The 21,919-nt window shown below is 43.9% G+C and overlaps 1 protein-coding gene across 9 annotated transcripts in view; it reads left to right on the top strand.

Moving 5' to 3' along the window:
* Positions 1 to 13,785, top strand: part of utrn (utrophin) — a 153,595-nt gene extending 139,810 nt beyond the window's left edge. For all 9 annotated transcript variants that reach the window (XM_035618477.2, XM_035618478.2, XM_035618476.2 and 6 more), the window contains 6 exons: positions 4,435 to 4,596; positions 5,766 to 6,003; positions 9,526 to 9,601; positions 9,943 to 10,026; positions 11,423 to 11,448; positions 12,415 to 13,785. In XM_035618477.2, coding sequence (XP_035474370.2) covers positions 4,435 to 4,596; positions 5,766 to 6,003; positions 9,526 to 9,601; positions 9,943 to 10,026; positions 11,423 to 11,448; positions 12,415 to 12,423 — 595 coding nt within the window. In that variant the 3' untranslated portion in view covers positions 12,424 to 13,785. The remainder of the gene's footprint in view (positions 1 to 4,434; positions 4,597 to 5,765; positions 6,004 to 9,525; positions 9,602 to 9,942; positions 10,027 to 11,422; positions 11,449 to 12,414) is intronic.
* Positions 13,786 to 21,919: the final 8,134 nt, after the last annotated feature.

Below are 21,919 nucleotides of genomic sequence, written 5' to 3'. Positions count from 1 at the left end.
AACGGCACATGGGAAGATGGTTAAACCCTTGTGAGAGTCCTCGTTGAAGCGTCAGCTTCATTCTGATGTGGGTTGCTGATGCGCAGGCATCATGTGGACCACTGCCCCCACACGTCACCTTCATCTCACCTTGCTTCTTAAAATAGTGTTTTTCAGAAACAGGAGGTGTTCGATTGAAGGCTCCCAAAAACTGCATTTCTCTCCGATCTCTCACTTTTCACCTGATCCAGTGGAAGGACAGAAGGATAGAAAGAGAGATAGTTTTGGTGAGCAGGAGAAGCTGGAAGCAGAGGTGGATTTATTTTTCATAACGTGCGACAAACACCATCATCATCCCCACTCCTCCTCGCTCTCTCTTTGTGCTCGTACTTAAGAAATGAAGCCATTATTTTCGCCAGCTCTGAAACAACACTGACGCTCACACACAAAAGTGCGTAGAGTGCTAATGAGGTGAGGAAGACGATGGTTTGATGAAGGCTAATGGGTTTAGCAGCAGAGGGACAAAAAAAAAAACACCCACAAAAAGTGAGCTTTCACCGTAGACTGTATATAAACAGGCTTTCACTTAATTGCACATCAGTGTCATTTCTCCACGAGTTTTCATTTCACGTTCCTGCAAAACAACGGTCGCCACAGCGTCGCTGTGAAGATAAAAGAAGAGCACAATACTCAGAGAAAAAGGACATTTCAAGGCCAATCATGAAAGATAACTGGGAGTCTTTTTTCCAGAACACTTTTGATAAGAATGGCTTTGTACTTGCTGACATGAAGCACAATATCACACCAGTGTGCGTACCGTCTTTTTTTTTTAAATAATATACATTCTTTGTGATGCAAAACCGAATTGTGTTATTCTGAGTAGTATAATATATAACCAGGTCTCTCAGTAGAGAACACTGGGGTCTGAGAGATGATAAAAACTTTTGTTTATTGCTCGCTGAACTGTACCACTAACTGGAAAGGAAAAAAGAACCACATCCGTTGAATTACTCGTAGATTGTTATTTCCATTTTTTGTGAAGGATAATGTATTCTTATATGAAAGATACTTATTCTAATTAATTCCCTTCACATTGACTCTTAATGTTGGCTAATTAATGTTGAATCATCTTTGAAGAAAATTGGAACTAGTGACAACAGTTTTCATCATGGCCAGCTTTGAAATACAGTCAATGTAGGTCTTTGCTTTTTATTTTTTTATTTTCTTTCCAGCTTTCTAGTAGTATTGCAGTATTGTGCTTTGTAGATACCACTACAGTAAAACAGTCTCCTCAGCCATATCTCTTCTCAAAAGATGGAGCTATTGTGCTGTCGGACCCCTCGGCTTAGAAATAACTCTCCACCTCCCTGCATTTTAACGCCTTTGGTTTGGAGTGTTTAATTGTCTTTTCCTCTCCTTTTTTGTCCGATTTATTCTTTCCCGCCTACAGCTGATTTCACACAGGCCCCTTTTTATATCTCTCCACTCCATCTGTTTGTTTGTGAGGACACACACACTCACAGAAATGATGCCCATGTGTGACTGGACGCGGCGGAGGTGTCTTCCTGGCAACGTTTTGTAACATGGTGTAACACGGATGACTGCGTTTGGCCAATTACATGCGTGTTTGGCTTTCGGCTTTTGTTTTCTGATCTTTCAAAGGCTGCAAACACTGATGGCCGACTCACTGCCAGCTGTGCAGTCATATCAATGATTTGTGTGCGAGTGGCCTCAGTGCTTGTTCCATTTTTGTCCCGCGTTGCCTTCATCTAAAGCGTGAATCCTTAATTAGGAAGTCAGTGTTGCCTGCTTTCTCTGACCTCCAGCTAAAGCTCAATGTTGTCCGCGGCGCCTCAGGACATAACTGGGGGCCGACGCTCCCCACTTCTTCACCCGGCTTTTTTATCTCTGGCTTTCCAGTCTTTCCCCAGTGCTGTCCCCTTTTTCTTGTCTTTCATATTTTGCCCTTTACTCCCGCCCCTCTCCCTTTTAATTTCTCCTCCCCTTTTTCTTTTCAAACATCTTTTCACCACACTCTCTCCTCCACCCCCTTCTCGTCTCCTTTCATCATTTTTAGTTTTGGTCTAATCATGTTTTACCTTTGGGCCCGGGCAACCTTCAGATTGAACACTAAGCACAGCGGTAAACACTGAGATACTTTCTTTGAAGCGCTGCATCACAAACAATACACTTCACATTGATCGGTCCCCAAAAGTGGAGGTCCACAGAGAGAGAGAGCGAGAGGTTTTAATATCAACCACAGGGGAGGAATGAAAGACTCCGCCCCTCTTGTGGTATGAGAGAAAAAGTCTCTCATGTTCCTGATTTCCTTGTTTCTCTTTCTTTATCTCTTACAGTTTCTCTGTGAACTCTGTCTATGCAGCTGATATTCAGCTTTAGAGGAGCTGCTTGCGTTGCGATATAACAGCTACGCGTCAGGCCCCGAGACTATTGTTTGATAGAGACTGTGAAAGTTCCTCCAGCAGTGTCCTCCGCTCACCCTCGCCAAACGCCAAGCCCATATTCACAATGCATTGCGGCTATTAGCTTCGCCATTCATCACCATTATTCACATTTAATTCCTCGCCCACACTGATGTTCACTCCCTCTGTCGTGTCTTTCTCCTGTGTCCCTTCATCTTCCACCACCACCCCACTGTCTCGGCCTGCAGTCCTTTCAACTGTCCTTCCAGTGTTCCACAGCAGTTGATTTTGTGTGCCAGCTCAAACCGCCATAGTCCCCATTTCGTCCTGGCGCTCCTCTGGGTTCCTCCTGCCCACCACATTGTCCCGCTGCAGCTTCCTGTTGCCAGCGACCTTCCCTAATTGGTCACTCACTGCACAGGATCCCGTCCCCTGGCCCCAGCAGGCAGCACCACCACCTATATTCAACGTTCACTACAGAAACCGAGCCTTTCTTCATCGTGCATGTCGGTCCAGGCACTGGAGAAACTCAGCCTTCTGTCTCTGTCTGCTGTCTCGATATCATTTATCAGGGACTCTGTAGTTTCAGCGCGGCTTCAGTCGCCATGTTGGAGGGAAACTGATGGTAAATGGACTGTGTTTATGTAGCACTTTTCTCTTCACAGTACAATTGACATTCATACAGCGCGTCTATACATACATTTGCGCTTTTTCTATCGTATGTAATTCATAAACTAAAGAGTCACAGCCACCCCAGATTGATGAATAACTACATACATCTGTGCACACATACTGTATTAGAAAATGTCTGTACAAGTTTTTAGAAAAAGTAATAAATTATTTTTGGAAGGAGCTGTAAAGTTGAAGGCAAAGAGGAGATAAAAAAAAGCTGAGTAATGTTTCTTGTCTTTAATGGATAGAGGTGGCAGAAAGGTTCTAAACATAGTGTTCACTGCTTGTAAAGAAAGTTTCATGTCTATTTTATCTTTCATTTTAGTAAAAAAAAAAACATGAAAAGTTTGAAATATTTGACGTAAATCCCATTCTCTAAAGAAGAGCATGTCATAAACTTGTGCTTCAAAACACAGCAGGAGCTTTGTGCCCCCAAAAAAACTAAAATATCTTCTGTGTACATGGAAGGCTACCGGCAAGTTGGAATGTTGTTCTTCTTATTTGAAAAAAGTGAAAGCCTCATTCTCTGTACCTCTCACTAGCTATCCACTTGTCCCTGTCCTTGGTCACACAATACTACAATTACTTTCTATTTGTAACCTATCTTGTTTGAATCTTTGCTATGCACTCATTGATTGTCTCCCACGGTGCAATTCAAGGGTGTCTTTATGAAAAACTTTAGACATTTCAGCTTGTCAGCCTGCCCTCTGGAGCGTATTTGATTAACTCGCTCAGAGAGGGTGTCACTGCGCATTTTAAAAGATGTCAAGAGCGCACGACAACCCAAAAAATGTACACTTCAATTCCCAAAAAATAAGTACAGTAAGCGCTGATTCTAATTAACTTCGAAGGACGTTTTTTGAGCTCCTTCAGATCACGGAGATGGCACATAAAGAAACAGACGGACACACGCACTGATACATACATACATACAGTACGGATGCACAGCAGCAGACACGGCAGTCATTTCTCTCTCCCTCCGTATCTTTCCATCTGTCTGCCAGGCTCTTTCTCTTCTCCGCTTTCACACTCCCTCATTCTGGTAATCAAATAGCAGGGACTGACACGTCTGTGTTGCACCAGGGATTGTGGAGCTCACAGTGACGCAGACCTGCAATTGCAAAGGCTGCCGTTCTTCCTTAGGAAGGCATCTTCCTCACAGATGCCTTTGTTTCAGCCTCAAGCTATTAGATGTCCTTTGAAACAGATTCATTAAGGACGACAATGAAAACCTATCATGGCCCTCAGTTCTGGTACTTAACTAGCACCAAGTGAACAGTAGGTAAACTGAACTGATCTAACGGGGATAAGATGTCTGGGTCCCCAGTCTTCACATGACTCTTTGAATCTTTCTCCACAGGGACGACGAGCATGCCCTGATCCTGCAGTACTGTCAGACGCTGGGAGGGGAGAGCTCCCCCTGCAGTCAGCCCCAGAGTCCTGCCCAGATCCTACAGGCTGTGGAGAGGGAGGAGCGAGGGGAGCTGGAGCGGATCATCGCCCGTCTAGAGGAGGAGCAGAGGTATGACCTTTTATAGGACAGTGTCGGTTAACTAAACTGGAGATAATTCAGTGTTGGAAGAGGTTGGTCAAAAACCCTGAATACGGGGAAAATATCACTTATGATCGGACAGTCTTCTTAAGAGTCTCAGTTGATCTTTCTTCAAGATCAGCCAGAGGTTAAGGCTGTTGAAATGTCTGCTTTATGAAAACCTGAATGTTTATAATCTTTAATTTCTTATTCACATTTACCGTCTACTCATAGGTTCTGGTGCCATTTGATGAGTACCTGTGCTCATTGTCACACTCCAGTGCACAATGCATAAACATACACACACACACACACACACACACACACACACACACACCCCGTCTGCCTCACACACGCAAAGTCCTCCCTCGCTTAGATTAGAAAATGGAGACGGTTTAGAGTCAGAGTCAATGTACGCTCTATTGTTGCGGAGATGCTCAGCCAGTGGCTCGACTGGGGTGATATAACACTGATTATCCACGTTCACAGGCGCTCCGGGAGAGCAAGGAGGGGAGAGAGAGAGAGAGAGAGAAGGTTTTACCCTCATAAATGCCAACTTAAGTAAAGCACTGCAGCTTATGGTTCTGCACTGACAGGGGGGGTGAGGAGGGAGTGAGGTGAGAGATTTGGCGGGGGGTCCTTTATGTTTGTCTAACCATTTCAAATAGGATTTCACTGAGAAAGGAGAGGTGTGTTGTTTCTGTGTGGCACCCCACTGTTAAGGTTGAGTTGAGGAAGAGGCTTTTGAACGCTCTGTTTTACAGTCCTTCAGGAATTTGAAAGAGCAAAAACTGAACTAAACTAGAATGACACTCAGTAGAGCCCATACCTCCGCCAAGGCTAAACACCTTTTATTTTTTTATTTTTTTACACGATTTCCTTTCACCAGATTTGGATTATTATCTGGATCTCTCATAGATCCCAACACCATACATATATGTGATCATTATGACATTTAAGATTCTATAAATTATTTCCTGAAAATTTACTTAATATTGAAAAGTGCTTATCTCAGTTAAGGATAAAAACAACAACATTTAACCACATAATTGTAGCCATAGGAAAGATCACACAAGATCTTGGCAGGCTAGAGGTTGCAACATGCCCATACATACATACATACATACATATAGATTTGTGCTGTGTGTCCTTATTCCCAGGACCCTGCAGAGGGAGTATGAGCAGCTGAAGGAGCAGCATGGCCAGCGAGGGGCCCCCTCCGGAGGCCCCTGGGAGTCGGAGGGCCCCTCCGACCATCCCGACGAGGCCGATCTTCTCGCCGAGGCCAAGCTCCTACGACAACACAAGGGCCGCCTGGAGGCCCGCATGCACATCCTGGAGGAACACAACAAACAGCTGGAGTCGCAGCTCCACCGCCTCCGACAGCTACTGCACCAGGTGTCGTACATGTAATACTCCCACTGATTTGTTCCACAGTTTAATTCCAAGAAGCGACAGCTTGTGGCTGAGAAGAGCCAATATTATATATATATATATATATATATATATATATATATATATATATATATATATATATATATATATATATATATATATATATATATTTTTTTTTTTTTTTTTTTTTTTTTTTTTTACACACACATATATATATTTATAAAGAGCAATCAGGTTGTTTTTTTGCTGTTGTGGATTTCACCTTGACAACAGCGAAGTGGAGTGGTTGAAATAACAGAAACAACCGAGACAAGGACTTTAAACCTCAAGTAGTGCAATCACATGATATAAAGGCGGGTTATCAGCTTTCGACATCTGTAAACGGACTTTTAGGTGAGCTTTCCAGTTTCCAGCAGGTATAAAAAAAGACTCACACAGCAAATTAACGGGACAAATGGGGATTGAGAATTATTGCTTAATTGCATACATCCCTCGTGATTCATTTAAATGCACTCTGGCTAAACAATTGAAATATTTTTTTCCCGAGATGAAGAACTGTTTGCACATAGACAGCAGTGATTTGAAGTTTATCTCTTTTCTTTTGTTAAATAGACTTGTTGAAGAGAAGCGCGGCAGTAATCACAGTTCACAGACACGGCAGCTGGCAGGGCTGTTTCAGTGTCACTCATAAAATATGTATTTTTCAAAAACTCAATTTATAAAGTGAAACACTGATACAGAAGGCTTCCAATAAATTAAAAGGATTCCTTCCATCTTTTTCAAATGTATCATTGACATAAATATGCACTTATTAAATCCAACATAAAAATGTCTGTTCGCAAAAAAAACGTGATAACCAATCAGATTTTATCCTTAGCTTTAAAAAAGAAATAAATCTGCTCATCAGCGCTCAGATTAGGTCCTAATGAAGTCATTACCATTCCACCCAGGAGTCCAGCATCCATCTCCACCTTCTATCAATAACTCTCAGATCTGTTTATTCGCAGCCTAATTGCTCACTAAAAGTTGGATCGTTCTGTGCCAGGTAGAAATGCGCAAACCCTCAAAGCCAAACAACCGGCGATCCTGACAAATCAGACTGAGCAAACACAGGGGCCAGCAGGTATTGGCTCTGTGAGAGCACAGTAATAACTCACAACAACCATGGGGCCCGAGGAAGGCGGCTAAAGTGACTCTGCAGATTGTTAATGGATGAAGAGCAACATTCTCTTTTTTATTATTATTATTGTTGTTTTTCATTTTGTCTGGAGGAGGGGGCATTTTTTATTCCTTTATTTGATGGCGGCAAGAAGATAGACAGGAAATGAGAGAGAGAGAGAGAGAAAGAGAAAGAGAATAGGGGAATGACATTTGTTAAATGTCGAACAGAGGACCGGCGCCTTAAACATTTGTTTTTCATGGACCCAGGTCACCATGTTGGAGATGTCCTTCCATTTCAGACAGTATTTCTATTGTTGTTAACGTACTGATTTGCATGCACATTTATGCGACATGATTTTTTTCGATGGTGGAAGTATCAATACTAAAATTCAGAAGGGAAAAAAAAACAAGTAAAAGTACTCATCAGGTAGCATAGGCAGTATTATCAGTATTATATTATTAGTAGTTTTTTTCTTTTTTCAGGTCAAGTAACATGAAGTTTGAAGTTGAGCTGACCAGGAATTTCTCAATTTATTAATAGGATATATAATTGGAATATTACTACTGATGATGTTTTAACATTTAAGCAGTATTATATTGTTATAGCTGGCTGATGTTAAACTCATTTATAGAATTCCTGATCTGGACAGCAACTAAAACGCACAAATAATTGAAGTGGCACAAAACGTTTTATCTAAAATATTGTTAAGCTATAATAGATGCTGCAGTTCCCTGTTTTACCCGCCTTCACAAATCATCCTTACAAATGCGGCTGCTTGGCTCCAAATTTTGGTGCTCACTCATATAGCCCTTCAAAGCAGGCTCCTTCTGCACCTTCACACCGCCGGCCGAGCTCTTGGGTCGCCCACCCACGACTTTCCACGTGTACCGCGTACACGCTCTAAGACTCAGGGGGATCCTACTTCACAATCTATGGCCCCTAAGCCTTGGAACAGTCCCCCAGAAAGCTTGAGGAATTTGTTTGATATTATCACTTTCAATGTGAAGCACTTTGTGACTAGTATCGGTGAAAGGTTATATATGGACCTTTACTGACTTACCTACTCGCTCTCGAAATAAGAACTTCTGTTGTCTGACATTTGAAGTCCTGACGATACGTCAACGTGTCTTTCCGTCAAACGCCGCGTTATTGCCAAGCAGCAGAAGTATGACCCCAGCCGGCTCGACGGGACACATTAAATTCACACTCCGGAGGGCTCACCGAGGCCCTGACCCTTCGCTATTCAAAGACGAGCCTCCAGACACTGGCTGGGCTCTGGAGACGTCTCCAACATGTCAGCCTTTACTAGCGCTGGGGGCTGCAGGAGATGAAGGGGAAGAGGAAGAATGGGGTTGATGTGGATGAGGAAGGGGGGCGACATTGATTTGGTTTCCCGCAGTCACAAAGGGCTGAAGGGGATGAGGGAATGTGGGATTTGCCGTAAATGTCAGCGGACCTCAAGTATTTGCTTCTGTGCATCAGAGCAACAGACCCGTGTTTTCCAAAATTGATCTGCCGTCCACTGCATATCAGCTGCGAAAACCCTCGTGTCTAATTGATTGTTTTAAAATAGTGTTTTATTACATTTTTTTTTCTTCTTATCAGCCGTGACTTCAATCTGAAGTATTTATTCATTGTGCTTTTATAGCAGCACGTCAGTTCGAGCTCAGTTGTTGATATGGAGGTGAGGCTGCAGAGCAGGGACGTCGTGCAGACGACAGTAAAATGCACCGTGAACCGAATGAACTGGGACACAATCTGTCACAGGGAAGAGCCAATCAAAAACATCCTGAACATCAACACTGTTATTCAGATTGCTGTAGGTCATCTGTATTCACCGTCTGCTACATTAATGTCAGACATATCAGCTGAGAGAAAAAAAACAAGAGAGGCTCTTGTACAGTTTTTCGGACAGGAAGATAAATATGTCTATTGCACTGCACAGCGTGTATTATTGTGGACACATGGGAACATTGGTTATATCTTCTGCCAGGATCCATGATCTTGATCGAAGTAAAGCAGTCCTGGATTAATTTTTTTCTTGCTGTTGCATTCACTGAACATCAGCGCGCAACACATATCTGGAACACTATGAAATCTATAAAAAATGTCCTTTAAGGTCTTTGAACGTGACTCAGCCCGGGACATCGGCGGAGACATGTTTATGAGAAATGTTGTGGTTCTCATGACAGCGTCATTGCTGCGCCCTCTGGTATTCCCTTGTCTCCGCCTGCAACAGTGAAGCACGGCTAATTTTGAAGTTGTCAAGCGGACGCCGAGCGGAATGATTATGTTATAATGATGGAGTTTTCTTCTTTTTTTTCCGTTCCCTTCTCTCTGTCCCCTCTCTCTCTCTTTCTCAGCCGGAGGTGGACTCGAGGGTAAACGGAGTGTCCTCTCCCGCTGTGCAAGACCGAGGGCCCCTCACTGACAACTCAGGTGAGATACGCCAGCTCAAAAGGACTTACATACCCAAACTCTTTGAGTATTGTACAGCATTTAGCCTGAAAGTTTGACGATTGCTCACGACACAAAAAAGAATTTCTCACTGTTTCTCTGCAAATAGAAACCTGTTGCCCACTTTGTGGTGTGGCACCATGGGAAAGTGTGTCTGTGGTAACTCAAATTCTGTGTGTGTGTGTGTGTGTGTGTGTGTGTGTGTGTGTGTGTGTGTGTGTGTGTGTGTGTGTGTGTGTGTGTGTGTGTGTGTGTGTGTGTGTGTGTGTGTGTGTGTGTGTGTGTGTGTGTGTGTGTGTGTGTGTGTGTGTGTGTGTGTTCAGATGAGTTGCTGGACTCCCACAACAGCAGCTCTGACCTGGCAGATGTAATGGAGCAGATTAACAACTCCTTCCCTGCATGCAGTCGTAAGTTTCCCCACTCCTCCTCCTCTTCCTCCCCCTCCTGTCTCCCGCCGTGTCTTCACAGCCTCTGACGGCAGATTTGTGCAAAGGCCACAAGGTCGCTTGTCAGCAGAAAGAAAAACAGTGCACGCCACTCTGTTTAACTGTTAATAACTCCCCCCTCGCAGGGCAAATTCGCTTGTGGCGTATTGGAAGTGTGAATTCGTTTTTTAAGTGTGTTCTATAAACCAAGAATTTGTTTGAGAGATTTAGTTTACTAACATATATGACGAAGAGAAAGGTTTGCATTTTACCTCGACACATGGCTGAGCAAAGTATTTGCCAGTTCATTTTGTGTTGATCGACTACTGTGAACGGCAGATTCAACATTTTACAAATTTTTCTTGCAAAATCTTGAACAGGAATTGTGACATATCCTGCATCTACAGATTTTGATCATCCATGACGTGAATGTATAGTTCCCAGTTTGTGCAGAGCTCAGTGCATGAATCTATCTTTCTAGATACAATCAGCATATTTTACAATTTCAACCAGACTCTTCATCAGCCGTCTTTTTCGATTGTCTCCTTCACTTCCTCTCACTGCTCACTGTATGTTAATCCCTCTGTCTTTTCCCTCCTCTTTGACAATCTCACACACGCCTGCTCTCTGTTTGTACATGGTGTGTGTCTGTGTGCGTGCGTGCGTGCGTGTGTGTGGGTCCTATGTATAAATAATGGCGTCTCGAGCATCTGTGCACTCATCTGTAGTCATGAATTCAAAGGTCTTGTCCTGTTTTCCAGTGAAGAGTGATGTATAGTGGCACATAGACTGTGCTTTTTCAAAAAGCCGGAATCGTTGTTTGTGTGCCGCCGCCGTCGCCTCCTCTGCATTGTGACTTTGTGGTTTGGATTCTGATAAAATGTTTTCTCAAACACGGATTTTCAATAGAGCCCTGAGGCTTTTCTATTATTATTATTTCAATCTAGTATTTGATATGATCAGAGAGGGGAAAAAACCTTAGACCCTCATTACTCTTTATAGCAGGACATGATGGAATATCCACCTCTGGGGAGGTTAATTACATTGAAAAATTAAATTCTCTAAAAAGGGAGTTAGACCTCAACGGCTTTAAATTGCATTCAAATCTTTTTTTTTCTCGAGTTGAAACTCCTATGAGGGGCTTTAGTTAAAAATCCATTTTAATCTGGCAGACACTCCAACAAGTGTTATTAGCATTTGGTTATTGCACAGCTCCGGGGCACCGCGACTGAGCAGCACGGATCCGAGTGTGTGTGCACGACCATGTGGGAGGGACCCAGAGGCTGATTATTTAACGTAGGCATATAAAAACACAGAGGAACTGGGAGCGTTCAAGTGTTAAACCACTCAATTTGTGTCTTTGTTTTATCTCCCGCAGCCTCGAGTCTCTCCTCAAGACCACAGGTGAGACAAAGCTCTTCCACACTTTCCCTGTAGACACACAAGAGCACAGTGAATCAGTCCAACTGCCTATTTGATACGAGTCAATGTTGCACATATTTTAACATTTGATCTCTGCTTCTTTAGTCGTCGATGACCATTGCACTTCAACTTATCGCTTTCAGGTTTTTTTTACACCTCCAGACTTAATCTATTGTCAGAGCAAGTTAAGGCATGGGTGAATAGGTTTAAGTGCGTGATTCCATTTTCTAAGAAGACAGCTCTGCCTTGCACTATCTCCTCTGCATCGTCCATGCTCACCTCCTCCTTTTCCTTTTCCTCCACACCAAGCTCCTAATGGACTGTAACAGACTCGAGGGACCGCCGTCCATTTACCACCTTTCAGAACAGATTACTTTGCTCGAACCTCTGATGTTTCCAGACAGCGGCGTCTTGCAGATAAATGAGGCCCGTTCACCTTTTGCACTCGGCGTAAATTTTCCGTGGATCCACCCCGAAACCAAAACACACGCCTATTTAGTGGCATTGTGCTTTAAAGGGGCCACTGTGTAGGATTCAAGAGAGGTCTCTCAGCAGAAATTATATTCATAGTTATCTTGTCATTAGTGTACAGTGTGATCACCTCAAACCAAGGATTGTTGTTTTTGTTACCTTAGAATGAGCCCCTTATATTTACATTGGGAGCGCGGCCTCCTCTGCAGAGACCGACATGCTGCACCATCATGTTTCTACAGTAGAACAGACGGAGAAAACACTGGCTCTGGTGGGGGGGCCTTTTGCATTTTCATTTTACCTGCAGGCCCCTGTAGCTCTGCACTTGGAAGAGGAGGATGACGTGATGACGTCGGTTGCAAAAGGAACAATTTTACCAATAGATGAGATCACTGAAATCACAGACACTTTAAAATGTGTAACTTTTGTTGTCTGAACCACCATGATGATGTCAAGTTTGTGTTCTTTGTTTTGCAGGTGATGTGAGGACCACACGGGATGGGCGTGTGTTTGTGTATGCACGTGTGCTTGTGTGTGCGTGTGTGTGTGTGCGTGTGTGTAGTGAGTGTTGGAAGAGAGAGTCATTCCCAAACAAACAACTCCCCCGACCCCGAAATCCCAAAGACGCACAGGACCGGACAACTTAACTACTTTTACCACCTTTGTCTTGTACTATGCAAATTGTACATTTTATGAACTGTAGATTGTACCTGAACTTGGTTCAAACATTTGTCAGTGATTTGTTTAGATATGCAGATGAGTATGAGGCATCGGGCTTGGTACAGTAAAACATGATTTCTTTTGTTTTTCAGAGGGTGGTCTGGGGTTTCGTCTTGTGTTCTTGTTAAGTTCTGCTTTCACTGGGAATCAAACTGTTACATGGTTTAGTTTTTTTTGTCATTCCACTGCTTTGAACCCTCCAGCCCCCAGTTGCTATTAGCCACAGGTTTTATTCCATATTTGGGAGCACAAGCGGTTCCCTACAGTTTCAGTCGCGTGTTTTGTTTTCAAGGTCTATCTTGTAGCATGCTTCATATCCAGTTCCCCTTTAAAGCGTGGATATGCCGACAGACTTTGTGTCGACTTGCGATTTGTTAATGTAAAGTTTACCCCTTCTGTGCCTATACAGTTTTTCCGTTCCACGTTTGGAAAACGAGATACGAGTTGAGGAATTAAAGTGGGACCGTGTATAAAGAGAGAAGTTTTTGAAAATATAGATTTAAATCGAAAGTTGTCCTGAATCTGGGTCCGTTGAGAGGCCCCGCCATCATGTAGAATAGTTTCTTTTCAAAAAGATATATGTTCCGAAATCAGAGGAAAGCCATGATTGCCTTGCTACCTCAGACTCATAGACACAGTTTTGTTTTTGTGGTTCGTGAAACTTGTTTAAAACGGTCGTGATCATTTACAGTACATGAACAACCTGGTTTAGCTTTAGCTCACTGTATCTGTGTACACTGCAACGAGGAGATACCAAGTAAAAAAAAAAAGAAGTTATTACTGTATCACATTGAGTCTGTGGCCTGCTGAAGCTAGCCACCCGTTACGACGAGTATTACTTTACCTGTTGTTGGTTTTTCCACTGGCCTTCTAGCACTGGTCCCTCACTGCGTCGTGTCGTCGTGCTATATGCTATCCTGTAAAACTTGTGAGACTGAACAACACTGCTATAACCTCCTCCGGCTGTAGGCTGATGATGATGTCGGTGATAGTTTTAATATTTACAATCATACTGAACCGTACCACGGCAGAACTGTGTCGCTTCTCCTGAGGTGTGTAAAATAGATTGACCACACTACATGTAATATGGCTATGTTGTTTTATTCTAAATAAAATTTTTATAACAAGTATGCCTCTCCCCTCTTTTTTTTTTTTTCTGATGTTTATGACATTGATAGGACTGAATCCAAACTAAATATTAAAGGGAATATGGTCAAATCGCAATTTCTGTTTCATACACTGATTAGAACTTCATCCAACTGCGTAAAGTTTTTCATATGCGGCACTTGAATGCATCTTAGAAACTTTATGTATTTAATTTTTATACACCCATATAATCTCATACACCCACACGCACCTCTTGACTTTTTACTCCGGCCCTTCAAACCCCCTAAAAAAATGCCCACTTCCATTTGAGCAGCACTACTCACTTGTAGCCACATGTAGTAATTATTATTAAAGATGGTGGGATGTTTGATGAAAAACACAAAATCTCCTGCTGGTTGTGATGAATTAAATCTGACTGCACGAGTGACTTCATGGTGTAAAAGCAGCAACTCGCCGGATTAAACTGTTCAGGACATTAGTCTTTGCTCTTGAGGCTGCAGTAAAAAGACCAAACTCAAATTAGCTGTTTCTTCCTTTAACTGCTCCTTCCCAATCGTTTTGTACTTACTTTAAAAAATGATGTCGGAAAATATTTTTAAAAGGAAGTCAGAGTTGTGTAGTTTTCTCTTCTCAACTGAAGTTCAGAAGAAAAGTGATAACTGAAAATCCTCAGATCCATTTCACATATCACAATTTGAGGACTTTTGTTGTGGCACCTGCAAAAAAATTCATTTACAAAGTAATTATGGAGATGACTTTCAGGATGAATCTTCCCTTAATGGTACTGCCTATCATCTGTGGTCCAGACTTTTCATAACACGCTTCAATAATGCAACAGAAGCCAAATGGTGGTGTGCCCTAATTGAATCTGGGGCCACTGTACGTATTCCAACTCCTCACAGACAATGTGCTCACGACCTCAGATTCACCGAGGTGCTGTAATTAGTTTACAACTCACCGCAACGTCCGTGATGCACGGCAGGATTCGGCTATTTGTAAAAGCAAAGCAACAAAGCAGCGTACACAGGGGAGGTGGTACTAATTCCTTACTGGATCCCATTGCAAAAAAAAAAAGAAGCACATTGCTGTTAATATTTATGTGACAATTAGGCAAAGTGTAAAGGCGGACTTGGGTTAATTAACGTAACAATGTGCTCATGTGAAACTTGGTCAAAATACAATATTGCACGAGTTATCAGCAATCTTCCCAGAGTATGTTAATCCTGCTTAGACGCAGCTCTCTGTGACCGAGCACATTAGGTTGTCAAGCTCCGGTGGAGCTGCTCGAGCTGGCTGCTTGACTGAGCAGAAGATGAGCAACAGCAAAAACTTAACTCATATAATGGATGTTGTTGTTTTTTTTTTTTTATGAATACAATAATGTTATTGAAATCCTCCGGCCCTCTAAAGGGAGGTCAGACGGGCCGGCTCGGCCACAGAACTGTGAATCCTAGTATGAGGGTTCAGATGTTGTGGACTGAAACTTATTATATATTATTTATATTATATTTTTGAATTTAGTGACAGCAGTTCACAGAATGAATCCCCCGGCGAGTTCCACCCAGTTGAGCGGTTTATGTAACACCGGCTGACAGAAAAGGGTTGATTCATCAAGTTGACGTGAGAGTTATTAGTGTTGGCAAAAACAGGGAACAGACGATGAAAAAAAATGAAGACTGGCTGGAGTTGTGACGGGATGAAACCAAACACATAGGAACTTTGAACGACGCAGATTTAGCGGCAAGGTGAAGACCTGAGCGGCCACATGTGAGGTTAGCACCTCTGTGATTTATTCTGGGCAGAGAAGGGGCAGCAGCTAGAAAATGTTGGGCCTTCAAAAGAGCTTGACAAAGGGTCTCTTGCCCCCTGGTGCCTCCTCTTTAGTGCATGTGACCTCATTAGCAGTCAAACCTTGACCTTGACCTTGACCTTGACAGTGCAACTACAGGTTCTCTCTTATCCTGTGTTTAGTTTTTCCCCATTAATAGATTTTATCTGTGTTGGCTTCCCAACACTTTCCACCACATAGTGATTTTCTATTTTCAAATACGTTACAATGTTGCATAATTTTAGAGCTGCACCTGGTGCGTGGATTCACTCGGCGCCTTCTTTGCTCCGGCCTCCTTCCCTCATTCGGACGCGCTGACGATGGACCCGACTGTGAAATAGCCCCTTCTCTCCCCTGGTGCACGCTCTGAATCACAACACGATGGTGTTGCAGGAGGAAAGGGCAGCCGGCCAGCTCGGACGGAAGCAACAGGTGAGACAGACTGATAAGGAGCTTTTATGTATTTTCCAGTTGTGTTCCATGGGTCAGAGTATTTGCAGTGGTCCCCCTTGTGTGCTGTATATGCACCATCTGTGGTCTGCCTAGTTATTCTCTTTGGTGTGAGTAGAAACTAATCTAAACTAACCAATCCTTCGGGCTCGAGCCGCGTGCCTTCGGCCGTCCACAACCAATCAAACCCTTCCTCTGGATGGGACGGTGGTGGTATTGGTTTATCGCCCCCCCCCCCCTGCACATTTCCTATTCACGCAGCGACACTGGCTGCCACGCAGGATCCGTTCGACAGCTGCCCCCTTTGATCGGGGGCTTGGCAGGCGGCGACGGAGCCGGTTCCGATGGCATGGGTGACTGGAGCTGTCCCTGGCACAAGGCGAGGACAGGGAACAGATGTTCGATGAGGGGCGGAGGCAGGACACACCATGGGACATTGGTGGGGGACGGGACACAGGCTGGACCCTAGAGAGATGGAGTCAGGGCAGAGGGAAGGACGGGATGAGTACAAGGCAAGCGGCCTAGAGGGGGGAGAAGCAAAACCAGATCAGAGGAAAAAGCCAGATGTTCTTTCAGTACATGTGATGTCAGCAGGTGAACCTTCTGCGATGCTGACACAGCGGTCATCCGCGTACACGTCCCGCTCTCAACTCGTAATCTCGCATCACTCACGGACCGTCCAGCCTCGTCGCCGCTCCCTCGCAGTACGTCTCTGCTGAAGTTCATTGTCCTCGGTGCACTTCTGAAGAATGTGCTGCGTGAGTGGTGAGTCAGCATCAGCACCATATTCCTTCTCTCTTTGACAATTCATGGGATGTGGCTCACTTGGCCGGACCCCCCTCCTGGCAGGCCGTCGACCCAAATGTTTCACTTTGGGCGCTGCACGGAATATTCCGGGCATTTGTCCCATGTCGGCATTTTGTCTTGTGAGCTCTTAAAGAAAAAACAAACTGAGAGGATTTATCAGATATACTTTCTCATGTCACTTGTATGTGCTGCCCACTGTGGCCAGCCTCAGTATGGCACAAAGAGCAACCGCCACTTCTCAACTTGCAATCCTCCGCTGTTATTTTGTCCATTTTCCCTCATTTCTTATAGCTCACCTTCTTCATATTAAAATCTCTACCTAACATTAGTAAATAGGCTGCATGTCGCTGTTTGCAGGTGTGCAAGAGAGCACATAAAAAGCCTCTCTCTTATAAATTGATGTCTATAAACTAAAAAGAAATACCGTGGCCACAACTTGCTGATGAATGGAGGATCCATTATTTTTAAATATTTATGAAAAGCTTATGAAAATGAAAACTTAACAGATGAAAAAATTAACATGTGAATGATGCATTTTAACTGGTCACTTACTTTGGCAATACTGTAGTCAAATAAGATAAGATAGAGTATAAGATGTACATTCATTGCCCCTTAGGGGAAATTCAAATTTGACACAGCGGGACAGGAGTGGAAAATATGATAGGAAATAAAATGAGAATAGAAAACAGAATCTATGATTAATGATAAAACGATTACAGTGAAATGTTGCTGTTGTGCAGTTTGATATTGAGAGTGGTCTGAGTGTTAGACCGTGGGTGCTGCTGTGGCGTTTTGCAGACCGATGTGGAAATGTGGAACTCAGAACCACCAGAGGACAGGGGAGCTCTAATATTAACAATTCATACGGCAGCAATCTCCCATATCAGCTCTCATCACAGACAGCAGACGTATTCTCATTGTGTGGCAGTGGGGTCACATGGTGAACACGATGTATCGTCACTTGGTCATTTAATATCGAACCTACAAGGGGCTTTGACGTATTTTCAGAGATAGATATTTGCTGAGTAGTATTTACTGTTCACTGGATGAATATTTGAGAATAAGTTTGATGTTGCTTCGCAATATTTCTTGCAATTTTCATGATCGAAGTCTGCATGGTTCTGCGCGCGTGCGTGTGAGAGAGAGATCATTATGTGTTTGATTAGTGATGCCTTTCTTTTGAAATGTATTTTCCAGTTCGTTAAATTTAAATATTACGTCTCTGTGTTTCATGGCACCTTATCAGGTTTTGTCCTTTTTCCATACCTCGATGAGCAGAACGGTGATAAAGAGTTCATGTCCTGCCATTCATTTAGCATCATCAGATCCTCTGGTTTAGGTTAATGTTTGACACGCAGTCATCTGTTGAAGTTCAGACCCCGTTGTCTCTCAGTGGAAGGCAACAGGGTGAAACAAGTCCTCACTGCATATGAAAATCCCGACGGTGCCTGAACTTGTGTTCACTCACTGTTGAATTCCTAGTGGAACTGACATGTGTCCTCACGACAGACATACAGTAAGCCTCCCCTCGGCGAAGCGCCTCTGACTTTGGAAGGCTGCCGCGCTTTCTAAAATCACACATCGTGGTGGCAGTGGTTCGGTGTAAGTGGGCTAAGGTTGCATAACAAGGGATCTTCTCAACTGCAATATAGTGGCGTCTGTGTATAAATAGAAACAAGATTTTTCAGTTTCAACCAAGATTTAAATGTGCGAAGCGTAATTTCTGCAGCAAACCAGGACATTTTCATCGTCGGCCTAATTCCATCCCCACAGTGTGAAGCATGGACGGTGGCAGCGTCACGCTGTGAGTGTGTCTTGCAGCAACAGGAAGACATTAATACATCATTAATGAGATAAAAAAAATCTAGTCCATAGCTCAGGACGTCAGACTGGGCTGAAGATTCATCTCCCACAAAATGGCTTAGTCATTATGGTATATTGAGTATGGTTTGATGAAGGAAAAATGACTACAATAGATCCATAAACGCTCTCCAATGTCCAGATAGTTGTAAAAAAGCTTCAATTGGTATGTCCCACACTTGACAAGGTTTGTAACAGCGCCAGTCATGATTCCTGGTCTGTGCCCAGGACTGATGCAGGGAGACAAATGTCTGCAATGGGAGCAGTGGACGGTGTGCAGACCACCAGTCGTTATCTTCCCAGTTTCATTACAACATGGACCATTAGCCTCAGGCAGGTCATTGGCATGCCTGCCCGCAGTAGTAAGAGTCCTGCTGCCGCCATGCCAGTATGAACCAATCAGACCACATGTGAACACGGAAGACTCTCAGGTTCCAATGGGCGTTTTGCATCATATGTCTGGAAAATACAGAATGGATCTTTTGTTGTGGGGAAAAATAATTGCTTATCTCAATGATAGCAGTTTGATTGACACATTTCCCTCTACACTGTGCGTGAGTTTTGCAATTCATAGCAAATTGTCCCATTTTGTTCTTTAATACTTTCATAACAAACCATTTGCTCGAGGCACATTTAAAGCTCAGCTCACCTTGTGTTGGCTGGCGAGTTTGTGGTTGATGCACAGCCAGCCACAATCCACACTCCCGGCAGATAATGAATGAGACACGTTGAATAATTTAAATACCGCCCTCGGTCATGGTGCTCAGAGCCGGTTTGCCACGACACATACGGCATGTGGATGAGAGCAACGCGCCGAAGGCAGAGCCCACGATACAGAAGAATCGGCTGAATTTGAGAAGATGTCCCCCTGTGGAATGTGGTCTACATTTTGAAATTAGGGTGGAGGGGGGACTGGGAATATAAGAGCTTCTGGCACTGTAGGCACTGTGATTTTTAATCACTTTTGCATAATGATAGTTGTTTGGAATGCAACATGCAGATGATTTTCGGGCAACTTTTTTGGCGTGCAAATGTGCTCGCAGGTGTTTTACTAACTGTCACTTTCATAAAAATGCCCCCAAAACAAGAGTGATTGAAACCGTGGCGTTACACGACATCCTTCATGCTTATGAAACGGAATACACTCGCTGCTGGTAGCAAATCCAACAACGATTACGCCTCCGTGCCAGACAGGTTCACTTTACACACTGCAAATTAGCCTCAGGGTGTGTTTATGAAATGACGTCTGCCTTCCTAATGGTTCTTTGTAGTACACTCGTGTTGTCAAGTTTATTAATGAACCGACTGCATGTGCTGCCTGCAGCACAGCTTCGTCACGAGGGGCTGCGCAGAAAATAATGGGGAAGACGGACCAGAAATGCAGATAAGCGTCAGGCTGGGATTTGTATTTTCAGATCGTTCTGTCGTCATTTGGAGGAGAACTGGATGCACCGACGGGACAAGGTGCGACGAGAGCATTAGACCTCGCGCACACACGTTTTGACACGTGACAGTACGGATGAAGGCACAGTTCCATGGTCCTGCTATACTGTGTGTTCATGCTGACTGACCGCTGGCTCACCGCGACACTTCAGCCATTGCTTTTGCAAAACATCTGTGTGTCCAACTTCATCGCAGCTTCGCCCGACGAGTCAGTGGAGGTTTAATATCTTACTGTGTTTTCCAAAGCGGTGTTTTCCCCGAACATTAACTTGATGCAGCCTAAATGAAGTCTTATTACCGTTTACCAGATTGCAGACAGTGGACGTGTCACAGCTGATTAATTTAACTATACACCAAGTCGAGAGGCGAAAGTCTCTCGTGCTCAATGAAGTCGCGCCCGATACACACTGCAGCTGCACAAAACACATGCACATGAACTGGACACGCGCAAATTATAGGAAAACCTCATCATCGATTTGAGAACACGTGTGATGCACAGACTCACAGCACAAGCGGACGAACACACGCAACAACAGAAGTGTTTCCAGTAGACTCGGCTGGATTACTGACTGATTACTGGATTCCGACTGAAGTCTTCAGTCCTTTCGGTCTCAAAAATGAAATACGCACATATGTTGCATTTGGTCTTAATGGGTCAATGGGTGTTATATCATGGTTTTTGGATTAAAACACAGGAATTCTGCATCTGGTTTCTCGACGAGACCAAGAAACTTGTGCCCGCCGAGAATTTGGCTGCAGGGGATGAAGTTCTTTTCACATTATGCGTAGTCTGTTTGACAAACGGGCTGCTAATGATCAAAAAAACAACTCCTGTCGCCCTTTAAAGAGCCCGTCAAATTCAGCCGGCATGGGAGGAAGTCGGGAGGAAGAGGCGCTGAGGAGGAAGGGGAGTTGTCACGTATCAAAAGAACAGATGACTACGGCTCCACCCGAGAAACGAGGGGGAAGATGTCAGTGAATTGTGTAAGTAGGAGTTTTGTTGCGAGGGTGGTTTGATGTGTGCTCAATTGACTTGTCACTCGAGACATCTTTATTACCACTGAGCAGCAATTACTCCTCAGGGAGCTCCTCTGGTCCTTCTGAAATCAAGGAGATAGAAACTTTTTCACACGACAGAAGCAGCGGAGAAACTATAGCAATTCAATCGCTGAGGAATAAAAGCGGCGCGGGCCGTAGAAATGACTGAATGAATAACAAAGTTAAAGCGGAAAACAAAGAGGAAAGGTAAGCAGAGTATCAAGCTGACAGCAGGCGGCAGCCACTTTGGATTGGCCTCATCTTAATCGGTTCTATTGGGAATAACTGAATATCGAATGGCTTGTTGTTCATATTCCTGGCTTGGTTGTACAGTACCAGAGCTCGGGCAGTTTTTACAATGACTGAATGAGAAATGCTCTCACTCATCTGCTCATGAGTGCAGCAGATATGGCCTCTTGTTATTTTCAATTTGTCTTGCTGAAATGAAAAGCCACCGGAGGAATTTGCCCCCGGGGCTTTCTGCCACAAGGCCTGTGGGTCAGGTGAGGCGACGCCGCTGGACGTGGCGGGCGACCGGGTCAGGCACCGGACTTGCACCCAGGAGACTTGGCATCGAATCCAATTTGATCGCCCCTTCTGTATTGACCTCCTCTCGTCCTTTCGCTGCCTTCTTACTGACACTGTAGTCGTCTTCTCTCTGCAGACGTTCCGCCTCAATGACGGTTCACAGTTAAATTGAAGCTCCATCCTCAGTCTAAGCAAACTTGC

This window comes from Scophthalmus maximus, chromosome 18, assembly GCF_022379125.1.
Source record: "Scophthalmus maximus strain ysfricsl-2021 chromosome 18, ASM2237912v1, whole genome shotgun sequence".
Classification (NCBI taxonomy): Eukaryota; Metazoa; Chordata; class Actinopteri; order Pleuronectiformes; family Scophthalmidae; genus Scophthalmus; species Scophthalmus maximus.
The sequence above is the reverse complement of the archived record's forward strand: the minus strand, read 5'-3'. Positions and strand labels throughout refer to the sequence as shown.